This window comes from Babylonia areolata, chromosome 14 (genome assembly GCF_041734735.1).
Source record: "Babylonia areolata isolate BAREFJ2019XMU chromosome 14, ASM4173473v1, whole genome shotgun sequence".
NCBI classification, from domain to species: domain Eukaryota; kingdom Metazoa; phylum Mollusca; class Gastropoda; order Neogastropoda; family Buccinidae; genus Babylonia; species Babylonia areolata.
Genome location: NC_134889.1, coordinates 12,998,491 through 13,020,338, shown reverse-complemented (window position 1 = coordinate 13,020,338; position 21,848 = coordinate 12,998,491). Strand labels below are relative to the sequence as shown.

The 21,848-nt window shown below is 41.6% G+C and overlaps 1 protein-coding gene across 1 annotated transcript in view; it reads right to left on the bottom strand.

Moving 5' to 3' along the window:
• The window catches only part of LOC143289487 (uncharacterized), a 22,180-nt gene extending 1,922 nt beyond the window's left edge, over nt 1-20,258 (bottom strand). Inside the window, exons 1-3 of the mRNA XM_076598471.1 lie at nt 20,165-20,258; nt 7,533-7,710; nt 1,152-1,256 (exon numbers count right to left, since the gene is read on the bottom strand). Of these exons, the coding sequence (XP_076454586.1) occupies nt 1,152-1,256; nt 7,533-7,692 (265 nt within the window). The 5' untranslated portion in view covers nt 7,693-7,710; nt 20,165-20,258. The remainder of the gene's footprint in view (nt 1-1,151; nt 1,257-7,532; nt 7,711-20,164) is intronic.
• Nucleotides 20,259-21,848: the final 1,590 nt, after the last annotated feature.

Genomic DNA, 21,848 nt, shown 5'->3' with positions numbered 1-21,848 from the left:
CATCACCACACTGACACCACACTGACTGACACCACACCACCACACTGACACCACACTGACTGACACCACACCACCACACTGACACCACACTCACTGACACCACACTGACACCACACCACCACATTGACACTACATCACCACACTGACAACACACTGACACCACACTACCACACTGACAACATACCACCATACTGACACCACACTGACTGACACCACACCACCACACTGACTGACACCACACTGACTGACACCACACCACCACACTGACTGACACCACACCACCACACTGACACCACACTGACACCACATCACCACACTGACAACACACTGACACCACACTACCACACTGACAACACACCACCATACTGACACCACACTGATTGACACCACACCACCACACTGACAACACACCACCACACTGACACCACACTGACTGACACCACACCACCACACTGACACCACACCACCATACTGACACCACACTGACTGACACCACACCACCGCACTGACACCACACCACCACACTGACAACACACTGACACCACACCACCACACTGACAACACACTGATACCACACCACCACACTGACACCACACCACCACACTGACACCACATTACCACACTCACACCACACCACCACACTGACACCACACCACCACACTGACACATTACTACACTGATACCACACTTACACCACACTGATACCACACCACCACACTGACACCACATCACCACACCACCACACTGACACCACACCACCACACTGACACCACACCACCACACTGACACCACACCTCCACACTGAACTGGAAGGACAGGACTCACCATGTCCTCACCACTGTAAGGACAGGACTCACCACTGTCAGGACTGGACAGGACTCACCACTGTCAGGACAGGACTCACCACGCCCTCGCCACTGTAAGGACCACGCCCTCACCACTGTAAGGACAGGACTCACCACGCCCTCGCCACTGTAAGGACAGGACTCACCACGCCCTCACCACTGTAAGGACAGGACTCACCACGCCCTCGCCACTGTAAGGACAGGACTCACCACGCCCTCACCACTGTAAGGACAGGACTCACCACGCCCTCACCACTGTAAGGACAGGACTCACCACGCCCAAACCACTGTAAGGACAGGACTCACCTTTACTCTGTCCGGCGCTTGGGACGAATTCAGATGACGTCACGGGAAGGCCAGATTCCGGCAGCTGACGAAAACGAAGATGTTTGAGCAGCAACTTGCTGATGTCTGCAAACAAAACACACCCACCATGAGTATAGATCGTGAAAATGAGAGACGGGAGGGGGCGGTGGGAGCTCCCCCCCCCTCCCCAACCCCCTCCCTCCAAAGTGTGTGAGTATGTAGATGATCGTCTAGGATCACACCACAGACCATACGTTTCTTTCTTCATGTCGGGACGGTTGTGTTCTTCTTACTGTAGAACTGAAGATCGTGAAATCTGACAAAGCAGTCTCCAAAGTGGTCGTCTATGGTGGGAGGTTCTTCTCTTTTTCGTTTTGTTAGTACATCCATCCGCTTTGTATGGTTGTCAACTGACTGAAATGTGTTGAAGACCATCTTCACGTGTTTCTATGGTTGACAACTGACTGAAATGTGTTGAAGACCATCTTCACGTGTTTCCATGGTTGTCAGCTGACTGAAATGTGTTGAAGACCATCTTCACGTGTTTGTATGGTTGTCAGCTGACTGAAATGTGTTGAAGACCATCTTCACGTGTTTGTATGGTTGTCAGCTGATTGAAATGTGTTGAAGACCATCTTCACGTGTTTGTATGGTTGACAACTGACTGAAATGTGTTGAAGACCATCTTCACGTGTTTGTATGGTTGTCAGCTGATTGTAATGTGTTGAAGACCATCTTCACGTGTTTGTATGGTTGTCAACTGATTGTAATGTGTTGAAGACCATCTTCACGTGTTTGTATGGTTGTCAACTGATTGAAATGTATTGAAGACCATCTTCACGTGTTTGTATGGTTGTCAACTGATTGTAATGTGTTGAAGACCATCTTCACGTGTTTGTATGGTTGTCAACTTATTGTAATGTGTTGAAGACCATCTTCACGTGTTTGCGCTTGTTACCCCACGCGTTTTCACAAAATCCATGGCTTTCTCATTTTACGAGAAAGTGTGGGATTGCGAAAAAGCATGGTCGTTCTTCTTTCTCGCAATGTGTGAGAAAACGTCGACGGTGATGAACAATCTTAATGCATACAAATTTGTTCCCCTTGCACCAGTGGGTGAATCTGATCATGATGTCGTTCATTTAATCCCAGCATACAGACCAAAGACAAAGAGCCAGTTGAGAAAAAGAGTGTGGAAGTATGGACGCCAGAGTGTGCGAATGAATTGAGAGGATATTTTGATTGACTGACTGGAGTGTGTTGACTGACCCACGTGAGACTGTTCATGAAGCAACTGATATTGTTACCTCCAATTTCAGTCTCTCTACGTGATAATTCCAACAAAAACAATTAAACTTTTCCCAAACAACAAACCATTGATCTCGAAGTATCTCAAAACCATTTTAGACGAGAAAAGGCAGCGTTTCAGTCAGGGAACAAGAAGAAAAGAAAACTGGTTCAGAAGAGGTTTAGAGGGGGAGCCATGCAGGGGACAGAGGGAATTCAAATCAAAAGTAGAGCAGCAGTTTCAGACAGGAAGAAGATCTCCTGGGCTTGGATGTTGACCCTAAGCTTATTCTATGGACAGTTAGCTTTCTTCTCAACAGATCCCAGTCCGTCCGTTTTCATTCTGTCCACTCGTCTCAAAACTCTTCTTCTACTGGCGTACCCCAAGGTGCTGTCCCATGTCCTGTTAAACTGTACACGAATGACTGCAGAGGCACAGAGGAAACTCCTGTCATGAAATATTCTGACCTCTCAGAGATTGAAGATCTGTCCAACTCTGATGCTATTTACTTAAGCGTAATCAAAAAGTTCTGTTCTTGGTGTGAGGAAAACTATCTGGATCTGAACGTTAAAAAAAAGAAAGAAACTTCATTTGATTTTCGGAAAGACCCCTTGCCTGTAGCTAATTTGTTATAGATGGTCAAACAGTGTAGTCAATGAATATAGATATTTAGGGACTATCTTAGACAATAGACTGACTTTTGACAGGAATGTTGATTCATTGTTATCAGTTCCAACAATCTTCAGAGCTACTACCGATGCAGAGATTATCAAAAGCAGCTGTACAGTCAACTCTTTTATGTCTTTTAGTATGCTATCAATGATATTTTTAAACATACGGTCACTGGTTCTTTTGTGTTCTTTGGAGGGGGGCGGGGGCTGGGGGGGGGGAGGCGGAAGGGTTGTGTGTATATGTGTGAGAGATCAGGTGTGGGGGTGGACATGGGAGGAAGGAGGTGAGGGAGGAAGAACGCAGCCTAGTACGGCTGTTGACGAAAAGAAATCACCGGCACGACCTTCATTCTGGAAAACAATGGAAACAATGCAGCACCAATAGGGCCAGCCCCACACACATTGTTGGAGCCGGCCCCCCGAAAGCGGAAGATAGCTTTTATTCCTTCCTGTTGCTGACTGCACCACCCAGAACTCGGACGACCTTGGCCCCACGGTTCGGAGCACGTGAGGATCGGCGACTCGGAAGAGTGGTCCGGTGACAAAGGGGTCGGGCAGTAAAGGGCACACGCTGTGCTCTGGCCTGTGGGAGAACAAAGGCGGGGCTCTTTGTTTGAGGGACTGCGGAGGACAGACAACAATCTGTGCAGTTTCTCGTCCAGTTTCTGGTTCTTGACTTGTTCGCTCAGCTGGAGATGTGTGTGTGTGTGTGTGTGTGTGTGTGTGTGTGTGTGTGTGTGTGTGTGTGTGTGTGTGTTAGTCTGTTGACGTTTTTTGTGGTTTGCGTGTTGGTGTGTGTGTGTGTGTGTGTGTGTGTGTGTGTGTGTGTGTGTTTTAGTTTGTTGATTTTTTTTGTGGTGTGCGTGTATTTTTTTTTATGTGTTTGTTTTTGATGTTTTTTGGTGTGCGCGTGCGCACGCGCGCGCGCGCGTGTGTGTGAGAGAGAGTTGTATTTGTGTTGCGTGAGTGCGCGCGTGCGAGCATGCGTGGGTGTGTGTTAGTGTGCGTCAGTTTTTGTGTGTGCTTTTCTATTTTTCATCAAGTGGTGTGCCGTGTATGTCTGCGCGCGCGCGCGCGCGCGTTCTCGCGCGTGTGTGTGTGTGTCTGTGTGTGTCTGTGTATGTGCGTGTGTGTGTGTCTGTGTGTGTCTGTGCATGTGTATGTTTCTACGTTGTATGCTTTGGGCAAAAAAGATTTTTTTTTTTTTAGTGGCACTTTTCAGTTTGTCATACTTTACTACTCATTATTTGTACATACCTGCATTGCCTTCGTTCTTCCTGTTGTTTTCATTAGTGGATACTTGAATGCACGTGTGTACACATGTAGGTCTAACTTTTTGCATTGCAAACGTCGCGTGCTCCCCGTCTAGGAGATGCGAACGTCTATCTCCATTAGTAGCAGTAGTGGTGGCGGTAGTAGTAGTTGTTGTTGATGTTGTTGTACCATCAACAGGAAGACTGGGCAGACAGCTGAGTGTCACCCACTTGACGTGTGTATGAGAATGGTGCTCAATGCGGCATTTCAGCACTTAACAGCCCGGACAAGGCAGCAATTTGTTTTTATCAATTTGATTATTTACTACTACCACTGCATAGAAACAAAATACAAAATAAATTAATGATAATAATTACAACAACAATAATAATAATGATAATAGAATATAGAAATAAAATGGTAGGGTGATATGTGTGCGCATGCCCGTTTTATGCGTGTATGTGCGCGCGCGGGTGTAGGTTATATGTAAGTGTGTGATTATCATCATAATCGCCTTAATGAGAAGAAGAACAACAACAACAACAATTAGTTCAATAAGTAGTAGTTGAAGTAATAGTAGTAGTAGAAGAAGAAGTAGTGTGGTGGTGGTGGTATCATTATCATCACATTGATAATCATAATCAACATAAATGTTTCCAGTTGCATTATATAGTAATAGAAAAAAATTACGTTGAAAACATTTCCAAACGCATTACGGACCCTGCATGTCGTGACCAAATTGTTGCGGGAGAGAAGAGGCGCTTAGGGGTGGGGGCGTGGGGGGCGGGGGGGGGGACAAGGAAGTTGTTTGCACTGCCATTGGGTACTTCCCTATCTTCCGTATTGAAACGAAAACTGTACACGTGTTTTGTAAAGTATGCACATGAGAAATGATACGTGGCTCGTGATACACCCTTCTCATCAAGTCTGGCTTGCAAACGATGAGAATTGACCCATATCTTGAATACGGGCCATCAATTGTTGACTCAAGCCGCCATGTTTTTGGTCCACGTTTGTAAGATTATGGGGCCACATTGCGCAAAGAGTGGCTCTCGGAGTTGCACAGACTGAACGAACTGTCATTGCGGGCAGGATTTTTGTTGTTGTTGTTTGGGGTTTTTTGATGTTGGTGGTGTTTTTTGTAGTTGTTTTTTTTTGTTGTGGGTTTTGTTGTTGTTGTTTTTTTGTTTATTTGTTTGTTTGGGGTTTGTTTTTTGTTGTTGTTTTTACCTGACAATATCGCTACAAATTTGTGCAGCGAATGAATCCGTATCGAATTTAAGCACAACCCTCAAACCTGAGTTCAAAACCATAGAAAATGGGTTACAAGATCACTGATGATAATGTCGCTTCTTCAATGCTGGAAACTACCTGTTAAAAGAAGCCCCTGTATTTAGGATATTAGCTGATTACATTATCACCGATATACAATGGGTAAATCATTTTACAGTCTTTTGTGAAGGACTATGACTCTTAAACTGGGAGAGGAGAATTGCAACGGCTTTTAGTGCTGCAGTGTTTGGGGCAAACTGGCCTTTGGGGACCATAATAAAGCTGACTGTCTCTTGGCCAAGAGCCCACGTTTTCCGGCAGTCCAACACTTTATCGTAAATCGCGGTCGTTCCTTTGCCACGCTTTCTTGCAGTGTGTGAGAAACAGTGGGAAGTCACCTTTTTTTCTTTTCTTTTTTTAATTTAAACATTTCCTTTGTCATCTGGGTTGGTTTCTTGTCTTTTCATAACACAAATCTTAGAGAAAACTTAGAAGAAAAAAAGACAGACAAAGGCTAACGTCGACAACGACGATCAAGACGATGATTATGGCGTTAGCGACGACATCGACAGTGATGGCACTGAGACTGACGCCCAATTTGATGCATTTGCCAAGAGACGGATTATTGCATTGCACAAAATAAAATCTCAAATTTGACATACGAAATTACAGTAATCATTAAAATCATGGCTATGTGTATAACTGGAACAAAAATGTATACCAAGACTTAATCCCAACTTTTTCCTAAAAGATGTTGAAAATAACATCGAAATGAAACGACTTTCCGTATAAATGTGATAGAAAAAAGAGTTTTACAATGCACACCCTCGCCTAGGGACCAAATTAAGTTTTGTTTTTCTGTTGTGATTCAAACTTATCTGTTAAAATGTTTTTAGTTCACGGTTGTTCATGTGTTCCTCCAAATTAGCTTCGCTTCTTCATTTCAGAGGAAAACCTCATAATATGACGGTTTTAACAAAGGGGAAGAAAACAAGCAAACCAAAGGACACACACACACACACACACACACACACACACACACATATATATATATATATATATATATATATATATATATATTGTATGTATAGATAGATAGATAGATAGATAGATTGTTAGATATAGATAGTTAGATATATACATAGATATGTGACATAAACACGCACCCATAACTATTTAAAACGACCCCGTGTCATCTTCGTTGACGTCTTTATTGACGTCACCGTCATTATCAAAATCTTAGCGATTGTCGTCCCTTCTTCTCTCTCTTCTTTTCCTTTCTTTTCAGCTGTTTTCTTTCTATACATTGCGAGAAAGCGTGGGCTAAACATGGGATGTAACTGGGGCAAGACACTGTCCACCCATGATCACATTCTAGTCCAGATAGTCGGGGTACCAGGTGCCTCTGTTCTGGTGGTCATAGTCGAACACGACTGACTATTACAGGTTATCATACATCAAGGCAGAATGACATAAAAAAACAACCACTAAAAATACAGAAAGCCATTGGATTTCCTCGGTCAACATACGTGCAGACCTGTTAGTGCCTCAACCCCCTTCGTGTGTACACGCACACAGAAGATCCATACCCAGCATGCACACCCCCGAAAACGGAGTATGAATGCATACATGGCGGGGTAGATAAACAAACGGTCATACACGTAAAATGTTGCATATATGTATGAGTATGTGTGCGTAACTGAAACCTGATTGAATGACACAGGAAACGAATGATGAGCGCCCAAATGGCAGCCCTCAATCTGCTCTTCCCACGTTGGCAGCCTGTTGTGCAAATGACCTCATGTTTGTAAAGTGCTTTCAGCTTGGTCTGCGACCGAGAAGAGACGCTGTATAAGTATCCATATGATTATGATCATCATCACTCCAGACCCCTACCTTCCTGGCTGGCCCCCCTCTCCATGTCCACGTCCTGGGAGTAGAATGACCCAGGGCTGTCCTCCTCCTGCAGCGACGATGACGCTCTGTTGGCCACTGACGTCACCAGACAACACGCCATCACAACCAGCATCCGGGTCAGCACACGTCCGGTTTCCATGGTGACAGGTGGTGTTTTCTGAAGACAGACAATGACAAGGATAGCTGGAATCGTTCGTTTCTGAAGTCTACACGTGAATGATCTGGTTTGTTGTTGTTGTTGTTGTTTCTTTGGTTGTTTGTTGTTTTTCATGGACGGTTTCTTCGTGACTGGTACAAAGTGAGGGTAACACTAGCTGTACCTAGAAATTAATGTTCATCCATGAAGTGATGTAGAGGGTGGTTTTTCAGTCGTTGCACTCTCACCTCCAGCACACGAAAGTGACGTCAGTCAGGCGTAGTCAAGTCAAAGTCTCCAACCATTCATTCTCAGGAAGAGTCGATCCTGCAGTGCAGTGCCGGTATTTCTGCTTCTGAACCTGATAGCGAATTCTGCTGAGACTCTCTCTCTCTCTCTCTCTCTCTCTCTCTCGATACGAATCATGTTATCGTAATCAGTTAATTGACAAACCAACAAGAATCACACGCACCTCAAAGACAGTCATGGATGGCATCTATTCAGCCTCTACTAGGACAGCAACCGAAATATGATCCCTAAATTTTAGTTGTAGCTATCACATTCCCGTTTGTATCAAATGGTCTTGAAAGTACCTTTTTTTAAATGCCATAAATCATTAAATACAAAAGTTCCTCAAAAATTAAACACTCGTTCTTTATTGTTCTGATGAACTCTCTTATATCTCTCCTTTATTAATTTGCTTACTCTGATGAGACTTCTGAAGTTCGGTGTCACAATTTTCTCAACCTTTACAAAAAATACGCACCATTCAAAACTAACCGTGCGAGAAGCAGCATTGAACAACCATGGACAACAATGGACAACAAAACCATTAACAACCATGGACAACAATGGACAACAAAACCATTAACAACCATGGACAACAATGGACAACAAAACCATTAACAACCATGGACAACAACAAACACAGATGATGCCATCAGGTTGGGAGATTTTCTTTTGGCAACTTGAACCATGGCAGATTTCCCACAGTAAATGAATACAGCAAATAACTTAAAACGTTCAGAGAAAAAAGAAATGTTTTCCAAACTTAATCACCCCTAAATCTTATCGATTATTATAAATATGTTTTGCCTCACCCCTACCCGTCTGATGATCTCTGTGTCTGTCTGTCCGTCTTCCTGTCTCTTGCATTCACCTACTTATATTCTCTCTATCATTCGTGCTTCTCATTCGCCACTGGACCAGTGTATTCATGGTTTTATTGTATTGTACATTTATACATCATATATAATTATGTTCTGTGCATTTTACGTGACTTCGTACATTTTGCTCTCGTTGTTGTTTGGCTTTCACTTTTTTTTCTCTTCCCCCCCCCCCCCCTCCCCCCAGAGAAACGGGTGTAAAAAAGCCATATTGTGTTCATTTCTTTAACCACTTGAAGTAAACCTTCTTTTCGTTTCGTTTCGTTTCGTTTCGCTTCTCTCTCTCTCTCTCTCTCTCTCTCTCTCTCTCTCTCTCTCTCTCTCTCTGTGCAAAGTACTTGTAGGGTTGTTGTAACCGTTGCCTCCTGCACCATTTGCAGTGTGTGTGTGTGTGTGTGTGTGTGTGTGTGTGTGTGTGTGTGTGTGTGCGTGCGTTTGTGTGTATGTACTTTCATATTATCTCTGTTTTCTGCGGAATTATCATGTTTTAGATGTACATGTTGAATCTTTCTTTATGAGAACATGGCCCAAAAAGGCTTTCAGCTTATCCATTTTACCCCAGTAAAACATACGCCATTGTCTGTATGCATGGTGCTTGTCACAGATGAAATACCAGGTGAACACATAATTTATTAGACGTAGCGGAGAAAGGGGGGCTGTACGTTAGCGGGGAGACCTGCTCAAAGAACAGACAGAACATCGCAGGGAGACAGATGTGGTCCACAGGAAGACGGTGGAACAAAGCTTGCTGCAGTTGATGGGAAAGAGAGGAGGAGCACACGGGGAGGGGGGGGGGGATCATAGAGAAACCACAACTCCAACTGAGATGTCAGGCACGGCCTGTTCTTCCACTGCGTCCTTGTGGAACTTCATCGGTGTGTATTCTGCAGTTCATGGAACCTGTGGGGAAGTATTGGGGTTACCATTCCTGCACACAACAGCAAGTAGTGGGGCTGAGCTATGCCCAGCGAACTTGTCGTCCTGGCATACAAAACGTCGGCACTGACACTGAAATGGGGCTGTAAGCCCACGATTTCTCGCAATCCCACGATTTTCTCACTTCGAGAGAAATTGTGGGATAGCGAGAAATCGTGGTTGTTCCCCTCCTACGTTTTCTCTCAATTGCGAGAAATCGTGGAGGGCGCCCTTTATTTTCATCAAAAATAATTCTTTTGTCATCGGAATTGGTTTCTTGTCTTTTCCCAATGCAAATAAAATTAAGAAAAAAATGAGAGAGAGAAAAAGAAACGAGAAATGGGGGATACGACAACGACGATCATGATAATGACAGTGGCGTTAGCGAAGACATCAACAATAGACGGTGACGTGATGGCAAAGTACTGGTTTTAAAAAAGTGTGAATGTATGTGTGTGCAAGTGAGTGAGTGAATGAGTGAATGTGTGTGTGTGTGTGTGTGTGTGTGTGTGTGTGTGTGTGTTTCCTTATGTGTGTTTACTTGTCTGGTTGATTTGGTCTTCTTTCACTCTATTTTTTTAAAAATATGTTCATGTTCTAAGTGTCTTCTATGAAACTGAGGATCTATTTTCGGTGCAGTCTTGCATACGAAAGGATGCTGACAAAAAAAAGAGCTAGCATGAAATGAAGAACATTATATATATATATATATATATATATATATATATATATATATATATATATATATGTGTGTGTGTGTGTGTGTGTGTGTGTGTGTGTGTGTGTGACAGAAAAGGTTGCATCACATCAAACATCAAAACTATTTGGTCCAGTTTTCACGCTCCCTACATGAGGGTAAAGCATTGTGAGATACCTTTTTTGCTATCACATTTATGTAGAAAGTTGAGTCATTTTGGTGTTTTTCCGAAAATCCAGAAAATAGTTGGTTCAAGTCATATCATATTATATTTCTTACTTTATATCATATCGTATCGTATATCATATCATATTATATCATACCATATTTCTGTGTGTGTTATACACATTGCCTGAATTTCGTTGTTTGCTATTGATTCCGATGTTGAATATGAGGTTGATGCATTGCAGTGAAACATCTTACATAGTTGTGTTTCAGTGTCATTATTGTTCATGTCTTCACTAACGCCACTGTCATTATCATGATCGTCATTGTCGTCGCCCCCCTTCTTCTCTTTTCTTTCTTTTTTCTTTCTCTCTCTCATTTTTCTTTTTGGGAAAAGACAAGAAACCAACTCCAATGATGAACCCTCTTGCATTCACTCTGGCCAATAGCCAAACTGTAGGAAGTTTTTACTGGGAAACGCGTGAATGCAAGAGGGTGAAGGAAACATCTTTAATAAAAACAAGGAGGACTTCCTGTAAGCCAACGATTTCTCGCAATCCCACGATTTATCTCACTTTGAGAGACATTGTGGAGGTTGGGGGGTGCACAGTGTGTGAGAAATCGTGGGAAGTCCCCTTTATTTTATCAAAAACACTTTCTTTGTCATCGGAGTTAGTTTCTTGTCTTTCGCCAATGCAAATCTAATCATAAAAAAGAGAAACGCAAAAAAAACGAGAAATGGGGGAAACGACAAGGACGACCAGGATAATGATGGTGGCGTTAGCGAAGACATCATCAATGGACGGTGAAGGTGATGATGGCACAGTGCTGGTTAAAAAAAAGAAGAAGAGTGAATGTATGTGTATGTCAGTGAGTGAGTGAGTGAGTGAATGGGGGTGTGGGTGTGTGTGTGTGTGTGTGTGTGTGTGTTTCCCTATGTGTGTTTACTTGGCTGGTTGATTTGGTCTTCTTTCACTCTCCTTTAAAACTAGTTTCATGTTCTAAGTTCTTCTATGAAACCGAGAATCTATTTTCAGTGCAATATTGCATGCGAGAGGATGCTGGCACAAACATGAAGATATGAGCAAGAATGAAGTGAAGAACATTCTAAATTAATGTGACAGAAAAGGTGCATCATATCAAACATCAAAACTGTGTAGTCCAGTTTTCACGCTCCCTACGTGAGGGTAAGGCATTGTGAAACACCTGTTTTGCTGTCACATTTTTGTAGAAAGTTGAATCATTTTGGTGTTATTCCGAACACTCAGGAAAGATTCGAGTTAAGTTATATTACATTATACTATACTATATTATCAATGACGTGGAACAAGCTCCCTGATAACCTCCGTCATTCTGATTCCCTCGCATCTTTTTAATCTCGTCTCAAAACTCACCTTTTCCCTCAGCAATAAGTTCAATTGTGGCAGGTCCACTTCCTTTGCGTTAGCTGTGCTTGACTATGTGTGTATACATATGTATGTGTACATAACTACATGCATGTGTATGAATGTGTATTGTGTGTGCGTGTGTTTATGTAAGTTTGTGCCTGCCAGTGTGTGCACATGTGTTAGGGTAGCTGTTAGATACACATGTGTGTGTGTGTGTGTGTGTGTGTGTGTGTGTGGTCACATTTTGGTGTGTGTATGTAACATTGATGTAATGTTTTATGTTAACAAAAGCGTTTTTGTAAAGCGCCTAGAGCAGATTTCTGGATAGTATGCTATATAAGTATCCATTATTATTATTATGATTATTATGTCATATCATATCATTTTATATATTTATGTTTCAGCTATACACATTGCCTGAATTTCATTGTTTGCTATTGATTCCGATATTGAATTTGAGGTCGATGCATTGCAGTGATCTGTCTTATGTGAAATACAATAACAGATGTGTTTCAATGTCATTACCATTCATGTCTTCACTAACGCCACTGTCATTATCATTATCGTCATTGTCGTCGCCCCCCTTTCTCTCTTTTCTTTCTCTCTCTCTCATTTTTCTCTAAGATTTGCATGGGAAAAGACAAGAAACCAACTCCGATGATGAAGGAAATATTTTTTTATGAAAACAAGGAGGACTTCCCACGATTTCTCACACATTGTGATAAATCTTGGGCCTGTAAGCTCTTGCAATTGAGAGAAAACGTGGGAGGGGACCGACCACGTACGATTTCTCGCAGTCCCACGATTTCTCTCAAAGTGAGAGCTTACAGGGGCTTTCCTTGTTCGTTGAGGCTTTCAGAGAAAATGTATGGAAGTTCAGTTCAGTTGCTCGAGGCGGCGTCACTGCATTCGGACAAATCCATGTACGCTACACCACATCTGCTAAGCAAATACCTGACCAGCAGCGTGACCCAATGCGCTCTAAGTATGCAAGACATTCGTCACATCATGGCACAAGATGAGGGTGTGAAAAAGGAAAGTGATGACACTGATGACACCGTCACACCAGCTCTCCCTGTCCCACCACCAGTCATTCCGCCAGGTGTGTACGCATCAGTGCTGGCAGCACATTGAGGTTGGTTATCTCACTTAATGGAGAAGGCATACATTGAGGTTGGTTATCTCACTTAATGGAGAAGACATACATTGAGGTTGGTTATCTCACTTAATTAAGAAGACATACATTGAGGTTGGTTATCTCACTTAATTAAGAAGACATACATTGAGGTTGGTTATCTCAATTAAGAAGACATACATTGAGGTTGGTTATCTCACTTAATGGAGAAGGCATACATTGAGGTTGGTTATCTCACTTAATGGAGAAGACATACATTGAGGTTGGTTATCTCACTTAATTAAGAAGACATACATTGAGGTTGGTTATCTCACTTAATTAAGAAGACATACATTGAGGTTGGTTATCTCAATTAAGAAGACATACATTGAGGTTGGTTATCTCACTTAATGGAGAAGACATACATTGAGGTTGGTTATCTCACTTAATGGAGAAGACATACATTGTTGGTTATCTCACTTAATGGAGAAGACATACATTGTTGGTTATCTCACTTAATGGAGAAGACATACATTGAGGTTGGTTATCTCACTTAATGAAGAAGACATACATTGTTGGTTATCTCACTTAATGGAGAAGACATACATTGAGGTTGGTTATCTCACTTAATGAAGAAGACATACATTGTTGGTTATCTCACTTAATGAAGAAGACATACATTGAGGTTGGTTATCTCACTTAATGGAGAAGACATACATTGAGGTTGGTTATCTCACTTAATTAAGAAGACATACATTGTTGGTTATCTCACTTAATGAAGAAGACATACATTGAGGTTGGTTATCTCACTTAATGAAGAAGACATACATTGAGGTTGGTTATCTCACTTAATGGAGAAGACATACATTGTTGGTTATCTCACTTAATGGAGAAGACATGCATTGTTGGTTATCTCACTTAATGGAAAAGACATACATTGTTGGTTATCTCACTTAATGGAGAAGACATACATTGAGGTTGGTTATCTCACTTAATGGAGAAGACATACATTGAGGTTGGTTATCTCACTTAATGGAGAAGACATACATTGAGGTTGGTTATCTCACTTAATGGAGAAGACATACATTGAGGTTGGTTATCTCACTTAATGAAGAAGACATACATTGTTGGTTATCTCACTTAATGGAGAAGACATACATTGTTGGTTATCTCACTTAATGGAGAAGACATACATTGAGGTTGGTTATCTCACTTAATGGAGAAGACATTCACTTTGACAGCTCACAGAAACTGAATTGTGTGCGGGACACTGAATGCCACGCAGGGTGTCAAACCTCATGGTGAATAATTATGAATTAGCCGAGGTATTCCAGCTGAGATATAAAATTACCTGGCTTTTTAGCAAACTAGATACGGGCACATTACCCGGGTGTTTAAAACCAGTTCAGTGCCAGAGAATTTTGTTTTTTTTAAAAAGTGTTCCCCCCTTGCCAGGGAATTTTGAGGATTCGGGGGTAATAAATCACAAAAAATTCTAGCACAAAAATTATGGGCGATACAGAAAGAAAGTAAACGTTTTTTGTAAAGGAAAATGAGTGTAGATTCTGTTTCTTGGCATTTTGTTTCCCCCAATTGGGTTGATTGTAGGTAACTGTTTAGGCATGTCAAGATAAAATAATTTTTGTGCAACAAAAAGGTCTGTCTCCACCTCTACATAATGATATCCATAAAGAAAAGAAACAAAATACAGCTAGAAATAGAAAGCCCATTGTTAGATTATACCTGTAGAAGAAATTAAAACAGGCTATAAGCTTATAAAAACAAATCACAGCTCTTGCAGAGATGTAAATCACTGTCCCAATAATGACAAAAGTGAGTGAGTAAAGTCAAGTAAATGGTCAATCAATCACAGTCCCAGAAACTGAACTGGCAAGCTTTTTGACAACAAAGAGCGTTTGCAAGTGAGAGGGTGAAGTTCTTTGATGACGTTCATTCCTTCAAGTCGCACGTGGGCTGCTGTTCATCTGGCTTGCCACCTCTTCGAACAAGCCATCCCCCAACTTCAGTGAAAACAAAGCTTTAAAAACAAAAAGCACGTGTTTCACGGCCAGTGCAGGTGCAGCATTGCGTTTCGTGAAAATCGTGGGGCATTGGCGGTTGTCGATTGCCTTCTGTCTGCTTTGAAATGTGAGGACACGCTTCCCAAAAGCCACGCCCCCTTTGATGACCTCTGGCTGGTATTCGACCTATCGTCTTACATCACTCCTCTCCCTCTTCTTCCCTGCTTCTAGCACTGGCTGCACTAATTCTGTCAGTCATAGTCAGTTGTTCAAAAACGCTCTGATTGGATGGGCGGACTGAATTACCATAAAATGGGCTGTCAGTTTCATAACTGTCGTTGTCAATCACCTTTGTTTTCAAACCAATCATCAGACAAGAGAGATCCTTCTCCATCGCGAAAGCTGTCCATAATCACAAGCAGAGCGTTCAGAATTGTGTAAATCTGCTGACTGTGACTATTACTTTACTGGACACAGTTAAAATGCATTTGTTTGCACATGATGCAACTCCCTTTTCCACGCGTGTATCACGTGGTCAGTTAGCAAATTATTATCAAGTAGAAAGAGGTCTACCTGATATAAGTTCATTTAAATGGCATTTTTATAATCCAGACACATCAAACTAACTGTTCAGAGTCTGTTTATGTGAACTGAACTAAACTCCAATGAAGGAAAAATCAGAACATATGCAGGACGTCAGTGGACGTCTTATAGGCACTATGGCAATACTTTTTGTAGGATGTCAGCTGACGTCTTATAGGCCCTCTACTGGTTAAAGCAATGGACTTTAAATCTGAGAGACCCAGGTTCGTAATTGATTGGGGTTTTTTCCCGATCTCCCAGGTCAACAGATGTACAGACATGCTTGTGCCTGAACCTCCTTCGTGTGTATCCGCATGCAGAAGAACAAATACACACGTTAAAGATCCTGTAATCCATGTCAGTGTTTGGTGGGTTAACGCTGGTTGTGGACACAAGGACATACCCAGAATGCGACCCCCTCCCTCCGGAAAACGGGGTACGACTGCCTACATGGCGGTGTAAAAGTGGTCATACACGTAAACGCCCACTCGTGTTTTCGAGTGAACGTGGGAGTCAGAGCTCATGAAAGAAGGGGAAGATGGAGAAGGAGAAGAAGAAGACAACAAACCAGTATGGGGATAGCTTTTAGCCGAAACATGGTGCAAGCGATATAATTCAACCAAGGAACACAAAGTGGAATAACGGATAAACTTCAGCCAAAGAAATCAATTACTACGACGGCTCCACCACATGCTAATCGGTATGCAAACATAATTTAGCTAAGGTGCACAGATTTTTATGAGAGACATAGTTTAGCAAAGGCATGCAAACTTTTATGAGGGGCAGATTAGTGAACATTCATAAAGCACTATGAGAGAAAGAACCTAGCCAATAATACCCCATAATATTATGTAAAGTGGTAGGAGCGATACAAGTTTGCGTACCGTGACGCAAACATGTATGGGCGATATAATCAAGGTGTGCAAGTCGGAAAAAAGAAAAGAATTTGAGCCAGGGTACATGAGGGACACGGTTGGCCGAAGAATACCAATTAGTATGGGAAGAAGGAGGGAAGGGGGGATAGTGGGGGAATAGGGAGGGGAGGGGGTGGGTGTCAGAGAGGTAAACAGATCGTACAGAATGTCACACGGGTGTCGGTATTGTTCCCCACACTGTCAGCATGATCAGGCTGGCCGTCTTCCTTCACGGCCCATCCAGTGATGGGTGTGTGTTGCATCGTGAAATGGGGTGTGTGTTACATGCCCCCCACCCCACTCCCCGCTCCACCACCCTGACTCGCCCACTGAACGCGTCGCTCCGCGGGCCTCATCACAGATGGTTTGTGAGCACGAGGCACTCCCACTGTCCTGTTACCGTACCTCATCACCAGATTGGTCTGCGCCATTCCCGTGTGGACACTCTCCCCATGTCATCAATACTATATTATATTGCATTATATCATATTATTATTATATATATATATATATATATATATATATATATATATATATATATTATGCGATGATCATACGATATGATATGATGTAATGTTTCATTTATCAACGATGTTCTTGCATGCAGCATGGCCTTGCTTTTCTTTCCCTGTGAATGAGAGCAGTGTGCTAGTGTTGTGTCACGGACTTGTCAAGAGTTCCATTTCTGCACAGCTCTCAAGTGTTTGTTTTCTGCTCTGAAGTCACATGGATGATCGGAACGGGCCACTGAAAGGGAATGTCATGACAGCTGAACTACGACATCAGGAAGAATAAACAATACTATAGTCACAATAGCCTTTGCATTACAAATGGCTGCTTTTTTTGCACTTTGTTTTGTTTTGTTTTTTTAGGGGGAGGGGTTGGTCAGTTGGTTGGTTGGTATGTTTATTTTGTCTGCATGTTAGGGGGACTATTCTTCTGAAGTTTTGTTTAATTTTGCATTTCATTTTCCATGTAGTTCCGTTTTGTGTTTCACTCTCCACATATCGGCGGTGTGTATCATGGAACAGTATCAACCATTTGAAGAGTTTTGTCTCCGTCTCTCAAAGAACAAAGCAATGATTATTTTCATTTTCTGAAAAAGAACCACACAAAATAGAGTCCAAAAGGAAACGACACACAACAGTAACTGGCTCTGTCCAAACATCTCCAAAGAAGTGCGTTGCGACCATAATATGCAATACAGTTTAGCGGTCTGGCTTGACACACAATGACTAAAGAACTCAAACTCCAATCGTCTTTTAAAGGCAAAAGGAGAATCTGTACGCTTCTTCTCACCATGCCCTCACATGAACAAAATGATGATCATTTTGTTAAAATCGTTAACAAAACAAAATTCAAACGAAGTGCAAAAAAGAAGAAGAAGAAGAAAATGATAAAGGAGGAGGAGGAGGAAAAAGACAAAGACAATAGAAGAATAAAATAAAAAGAAAGGAAGAATGAAAGAACGAAGAAAACCATCAACTTGAAGAGGTCATAATCCTAACTCAAGAGATTGAGAAACAAACCATATCATCATTTCAAAAGAACAATTCTGACAAAAAGTATGTTTGTTTAAAATAAATATCAACTCGAAAAGACTGTAAATCATGTGTTTAGAAAAACAAAGACAACCCAGAATATATAAATCAAAAACAAATAGAAAAAGGAATCTTTAAAAGTAATTCAAAAGCACAACAGAATATAGTAATATAAGCATGCACTTCTGATGATCAGTGAGAGAGAGGAGCTGAGGAGACAGGGAGACAGAAGGCGGTGGATGATGATGGTAAGGGATCAGGTGGGAAGAGAGTGTCAGGAGACAGATATGAATACAGAGAGAGGGGGGTGGGAAGGAGGGGGGAAGAGAGCGAGAGACAGAGAGAGAGAGACAGAGACAGACTTGACACTGACACTTTAATGGGTTTTGGCCATGAGGTCCATGTGATAATTACGGGTGAATGCGTCAACACATGTTTCTGCATAACAAAACATTTTGATTAGAAAAATTAATACATCGGGAACAAATGTTGAAACAAAACCGAAAGTACTTTCCCGAGAGAGAGAGACAGACAGACACAGACAGAGACAGAGAGACAAACAGACGGACTGACAGATTGACAGACAATCATTCTGACAGAGAGAGACAGAGAGAAACAGCGTGATATAGGTAAAAACACAGAAAAAAATACAAACCTAGGTCTTCCTTCAAGAGGGAAGAAACAGAGACAAGGGAAGAAAATGAAGAATGGAATGACAAAAAGACAGAAAGAACGGGGTGATTAATCAAGAAAGGAAAAATAGAAACTTTTAGAAAAAAGAGAGAATAGAAACACTAAGAAAGAAAGAGAAGGATGATTGGTCAAGAAAGAAAGAATAGAAACATTAAAAAAGAAAGAAAGAGAGGGATGATTAATCAAGAAAGAAAGAATAGAAACATTAAGAAAGAAAGAAAGAGAAGGATGATTAATCAAGAAAGAAAGAATAGAAACATTAAGAAAGAAAGAAATGATTAATCAAGAAAGAAAGAATAGAAACATTAAGAAAGAAAGAAAGAGAGGGATGATTAGTCAAGAAAGAAAGAATAGAAACATTAAGAAAGAAAGAAAGAAAGGGATGATTAATCAAGAAAGAATAGAAACATTAAGAAAGAAAGAAAGACAGAAAGAAAGAAAGAGAGGGATGATTAATCAAGAAAAAGAATAGAAACATTAAGAAAGAAAGAAAAGGATGATTAATCAAGAAAGAAAGAATAGAAACATTAAGAAAGAAAGAAAGAGACGGATGATTAATCAAGAAAGAAAGAATAGAAACATTAAGAAAGAAAGAAAGAAAGAAAGAGAGGGATGATTAATCAAGAAAGAAAGAAAGAGAGGGATGATTAATCAAGAAAGAATAGAAACATTACGAAAGAAAGAAAGAGAGGGATGATTAATCAAGAAAGAATAGAAAGAAAGAAAGAGAGGGATGATTAATCAAGAAAGAATAGAAACATTAAGAAAGAAAGAAAGAGAGGGATGATTAATCAAGAAAGAAAGAATAGAAACATTAAGAAAGAAAGAGAGGGATGATTAATCAAGAAAGAATAGAAACATTAAGAAAGAAAGAAAGAGAGGGATGATTAATCAAGAAAGAATAGAAAGAAAGAAAGAGAGGGATGATTAATCAAGAAAGAATAGAAACATTAAGAAAGAAAGAAAGAAAGAGAGGGATGATTAATCAAGAAAGAAAGAATAGAAACATTAAGAAAGAAAGAAAGAGAGGGATGATTAATCAAGAAAGAAAGAATAGAAACATTAAGAAAGAAAGAAAGGAAAGGAGGAATGAAGCCAATGCAGAAATACAGACGGAAATGAATGAATAAATAGATAAATCAGTAGACCTGAGCATAATCATAACTCCCCCCTCTCTCTCCCTCTCTCTCTCCCTCTCTCTCTCCCCCTCTCTCTCTCTCTCTCTCTCTCTCTCTCTCTCTCGCTGTCCCCTGTACACCACAGTTGAGAAGTGACTCACCACTTGAGGCCAGTGGACAGAAGACAGACTAGCAGGCAGACCGAGCCAAGAAGCAAGCAGCAGAACCAGGTGGATGCCAGACAACAGAGGACCCAAGTGTGGCACCATCACCCCGTTAAATAGCACTGCCTGGCCCACGCCGAGACCCCGTATTGGTGGAGGCCGGCAGAATCAATGTCCATCATGCAAACCATATGCTAATGAGGCCGGGGACAGAGCGGACGGCCCGGGGGCTGGGGGCGAGGCCTGGGTGGCGGGAAAAAGCCAGTGTCACCTGAGCACCGTCCTCGCCGTTACCGTGCCCACTCCTCAGGTGTGCCACTGTTTGATGCCCTGACAGGCCGTGTTTTCTGGGTTTGTCTGTCTGTCTGTCTGTCTGTGGTCTGTCTGTCTGTCTGTCAGCCGGCCTGTTCGGCATCGCTTGTTGTTTGCAAAAGCGTGTATCCTGAAAATGGTTGTCATGTGAGAATGGTCCTCATTGTACCAATCGTCACTAACAACGTATGTCCCATCTGACCTTCTGTCTATCCATGGTGTGCTCTGTGTCTGTTTGATGTCTGTCAGAGTGTCGCTTGAGGTTTACATCATTATGCAAGGACACGCAGTCGGATTTGTGGTGTCGTGTCATATGAGTAACCGCTGACCGCTCTGAGCTGCACGAAGTACGCTCTCTGGTAATGACTACACTTTCAGAGGTGAAGAACCCCTTTAACGGCAAATTGGGAGGGGGGTGGGGGTGGGGTGGGGGGTTGATTGTGACCTCGATCTTTGATTGTTTTGTGGGGGTAGTGTGATCAGGGTATTAATCAGGTGTATATTTGTCAATATATGCCAATGAAACGCTTATCTTTCTTTTCATTTCCATTTCTGTTCAGCAGAAACCTTACGAGTAAAATGTTTTATTGTGAATACTCTCTCTCTCTCTCTCTCTCTCTCTCTCTCTCTCTCTCTCTCTCTCTCTCTCTCTCTGTGCCCAAACGAATAATAATAATAATGATAATAATAATAATGGATACTTATATAGCACACTATCCAGAAATTTGCTCTAGGTGCTTTACAAAAACGCTTTTGTTAACATAAAATATTACATCTATGTTACATACACACACGAAAATGAGACTACACACACACACACACACACACACACACACACACACACGCACGCACGCACTCACACACAAACGAAGACCAAATTCATGTACTGGCTGGAAATCTGTCCATGGTATGATGCTTGGAGAATGAAATACATAACCAAACATACAGAATCTGAAATACATATCCAGACATAATTTATTATGCACATTCTGAAACATACGCAAGCACAATCTAATGATTCCCCTGTTCTGCTTCAATATAATGTAATATATATATATATATCTTTGTATGTGTGTGTCTGTGTGTGTTTGTGTGGTTTGTTTTGTTTCTTGAAGCACGTGAGTTTTCGAAAGATATAGATCAACAGTAATTTGGTTGTTCAAACACGAAAGAAAAAACAACTAACAATATATGTTACGTTTGTCAGAAAAAGACCAAACTACCGTAGGATGTGTCACTGGCCAGTCATTTGATATTTTATATAATGGTGTTCATCATGGGGATGGTGAAGATGACAGATGTTATCAGCAGTTTCATGACTGTCTCTTCTTTCTGTATTTCCGTCCAAGTGCGCGTTGAGGGTATGTAT